Consider the following 3,434-nt stretch of genomic DNA (forward strand, 5'->3'; position numbering starts at 1 on the left):
TGGGGCGCAGGCCCTGGCTCCATCTCCATGGCCTCCACTGCTGCCCAATTTGCATCGTTTTGAAGTTGATTGGCCTGAAGGCAACTTGGCCTCATCACAGCTGACAAGTCTCTGGTTGGAAGAGCAACTGCTCCCAATTAGCGGTGTGGTGACAAGGCGGCCCTGCCACCCCCATCCATGGCTGCTCCCTGCTGCCGGAGCACCTGCTGCGGCTCCGGGCCTCCAGCCGGGGCCTGCAGCCCAGCATGCTCCGGAGGGGGGCTCCGGGGGGCCCCTGGCTCCCAGGCCTGCGTCCTGCCAGGATCCCGGAGGCCCTGATGGGGGCTGCGGACCTGCATGGTGGCCAGTACCAGAAGGGCTTTGCAAAGGAGCGGTGTTTGCGTTTTAAGGTTTTATTTGTTGTTGGGGCTGAACTCAGCACTCTTACTACTTGAGCCACTGAACCACTTCTGGTTTTCTAGTGGTTTATTGGCGATAAGAGTCTCATGGCCTGGGCTGGCTTTGAGCCATGATGCTCAGATCTCAGCCTCGAGTGGCTTTGATGACAGGCGCCGGCGCCTGGCGGGGGGGTTGGTGTCAATAAAGCTTTATTGGAACAGCGCATTGCCCGGGTGAGAGGAGGGGCTCGGCCACTCTGCCACCCGCGCAGCTCCGTGACTGAGTCCCCGTCACCCGCTGAAGGACGAGGAGAGGGCTCTTGGTGCTGGTGGATCTGGAGGCCGCGGGCGGGTCGGGGAGCCCCGCGGCTGTGGGCTGTGGGCTGTGTGGGGAGGGATGGGGCGGGTCGGGGAGCCCCGCGGCTGTGGGCTGTGTGGGGAGCCCCGCGGCTGTGGGCTGTGGGCTGTGTGGGGAGGGATGGGGCGGGTCGGGGAGCCCCGCGGTTGCTGGGGCTGCTTGTCCTCTCAAGGGACTTGCCCTCCAACCCTGCCACAGAATCTTCCAGAGCCAGGCCCTGGCATCCAGGTACCACCTCCTGTGGGTGGCAAATGGAGCCTCAGCCCACGCCGGTGGGCGCCACCTCCTCACCACTGCACGCAGCATCTCGAACCCAGACCCACACAGGGCCTCCCTGCGCGGCTAACTGGCCGGGGCTCCGCGGTGGGGGGCAGGCGCCCCCTCGGGCAGGCCTTGGCCCGACGTGCTCAAGCATCACCGGTCCCCCGCCCCCGACCAAGGGTCACCCGAGGCCAGGAGATTCTTAGGTCCAACTCCGAGCCCCAGAGCCGTGTCTGCCCCTGGTTCGGCGCCAGCCCTCTTTGTGGATGTGTTTGTCCGTGGTAGACCAAACCCGTCCAGCCAGCCGACATCGCAGGCCCGGGCCCCGCGCCCGCTTCCCACCCAGCCCCCTGCCCGTGGCCCCAGCTCGCCACACGTCCACAGCTCTTCGTACAGGGGCAGGAGGGAGCATCGGTGCGCGGCGGGGCTCGGGCTCCGGGGTTTGGATGGCTGCTGCTGCCTGTCACTGGGACGGCTTTGGACAGCTCCGGGGTCGGCCGCCCTGCGACCCGTCTCCTTGGGGTGCGTTGTAGGGTGTGGACTCCATCCAGGCTCCATCGGGGCCTCTGCATGGGGTTGGCGGGGAGAGGGTGCGGGGCAATGCAGGGAAGCCAGGGTCCCGCGCCCTCGGGGGAGCCCTCTGCCTTCCGGGCTGCTGGGTTGGGCTGGGGTTGGAGCCCGGGGGGCGACCCCGGGCTCAGCCCTTCTGGGCGTCTGTGTCTGTGGGGAGGAGGCCCCGGTGGAGGAGGCAGGGTGGGTGTGGAGATGGCGGTGCCTTGGGGCTTCCTGGCCCTGGAGGGTGCGGGAAGGGCGGCCTCTCTGGGGGACCCCCCCCCGCGCTGTCCTGCTGGCCTGGGCTCCCGCTCGGTCCCCTGGGTGGGAGAGGCCCGGGTGGCGCCGGTCCTGGTCACCACTGGACCCCAGAGACAGACTCAGGGCGGGCTTTGCACACTGCCCAGCCTTGGCTGAAGGTGGTGCCCGGAGCCCGTGGCGGGGTCTGAGCCCCAGGCCCAGCTCCGAGCCCCCCCCAGCACTGTCCTGTCCCACGGGGCACCCTGCCGTGAGCGCAGGCAGGGCAGGCGGCCTGAGAGGGGGGGACGGTCCCCGTCCTCCAGCCGCCTGCCCGCCCGGCACTCCCAGCCCCCTTCCCCCGGAGAAAGAGCCAATTCCTTCCACCCTGCCAGAGCCGCTCGGCTGCCCGTGCGAGGCCCGGCTGCCCGTGCTGGTGGCTGAAGGCTGGTGGTGACCAGCCACCAGGAGAGACACGGGCAGCCGGTGTGCCCAGGGGGTTGGGTTGCTCAGTCCTGGAGCTCCAAAGGTAAGCATGGCCTGTGGAACTTTCCAGACCACAGGGGCAGGGCTGAGCAGAGCTCCAAGTGACCCCCAGGTCACAGGAGCGTGAGGGGTTCACAGGAGAGGCCCCGGCCGACCGGAGCAGGAGGCCTGCAGGGGGGCCTGGGGGGCCTGGCTGCGGCCTGCTCCTTGTCTGCCTGCTGCGTGACCTTGGGCAAGGTGCTCACCCTCTCTGGGCTTCCGTGAGTTTAGGTCAAGGGCCTGGGAATAGAGGCCCAGATGCTGGGAGTGGGCCGGGTCGTGGGGGGGAGCAGGAGAGGAGCGCTGAGCGCCCCCAGCCCCCCTCCTCCCGCGGCCCCCGCCAGGCAGGGCTCTGGCCCCTCAGGGCTCTTCCTCTGCCACACAGCTGGGGCTTGAGCTGTGCGCACTCTCCACCTCCGTGTCCTCGCTCCGGGGAGGTCTCCGTGAGTGTGGGCCCTGCCTCTGTCGGGCACTCACTGGTCCTGCGTCTGCCCGGGTCTCTCCACCCCCTCCACTCCTCACCCCGGGGCCTTCGCACGACCAGCACATGCTCGTGCTGACCAGCACTGCCTGCCCTGGTCTGTCTGGGCTGAGTGACCTGCCAGACCTCTGCCTCCAGGTGTCCTGCACCCTCAGGAAGCCTCGAGACCTTGCTGGAGTGCTGGCCATGTGCTGGGCCTCGGTGGACCGATGAGCTGGGTAATGATCTGTGAACAAAGGCCTCTGTTCCTCGTGACGCTCCTCCGCCCCTCCCGGAGGCTGCACTGCCCCTTCACATGAGGGAACCCGAGGCTCGGCCTTGGTGTTGAGGGGTGGGGTGCGGGGCAGGCCCCGAGGGGCGCTCTGCGGGCCGCATCCCCGCTGCCACCCGGGGACAGGTCCCTTGGGGGATCGTTTCTGCGTGTGTCCAGGGACCTCAGCTACCTCCTGGCGTGGCGCAGCACGGGCCGCTCTAAGGGCCTCCGCTGTGGGCCACGTCCCAGTGCCGGCCTCCCTGCCCGGGACGTGGGACCACAGAGGGTGCGCAGAGGGTGTGCTGGGCTCCAGACGGCTCGGGCGCAGGGAGGGGCGGCGACGCGGCCCGCCGGGAGCCGGGCCGGAGCTGGGGCTGGAGTCTTGGGGGG

The 3,434-nt window shown here is 69.1% G+C and overlaps 1 protein-coding gene across 1 annotated transcript in view; it reads right to left on the reverse strand.

Annotated features, from left to right (window-relative positions):
* Nucleotides 1-137: 137 nt before the first annotated feature.
* LOC106000194 (basic salivary proline-rich protein 2-like) overlaps nucleotides 138-3,434 on the reverse strand; it is a 12,971-nt gene continuing 9,674 nt past the window's right edge. Inside the window, exons 4-6 of the mRNA XM_013035426.1 lie at nucleotides 2,718-3,304; nucleotides 1,339-1,562; nucleotides 138-332 (exon numbers count right to left, since the gene is read on the reverse strand). Coding sequence (XP_012890880.1) covers nucleotides 138-332; nucleotides 1,339-1,562; nucleotides 2,718-3,304 — 1,006 coding nt within the window. The remainder of the gene's footprint in view (nucleotides 333-1,338; nucleotides 1,563-2,717; nucleotides 3,305-3,434) is intronic.

Source organism: Dipodomys ordii, unplaced genomic scaffold (assembly GCF_000151885.1).
Source record: "Dipodomys ordii isolate 6190 unplaced genomic scaffold, Dord_2.0 Scaffold211, whole genome shotgun sequence".
Lineage (NCBI taxonomy): Eukaryota > Metazoa > Chordata > Mammalia > Rodentia > Heteromyidae > Dipodomys > Dipodomys ordii.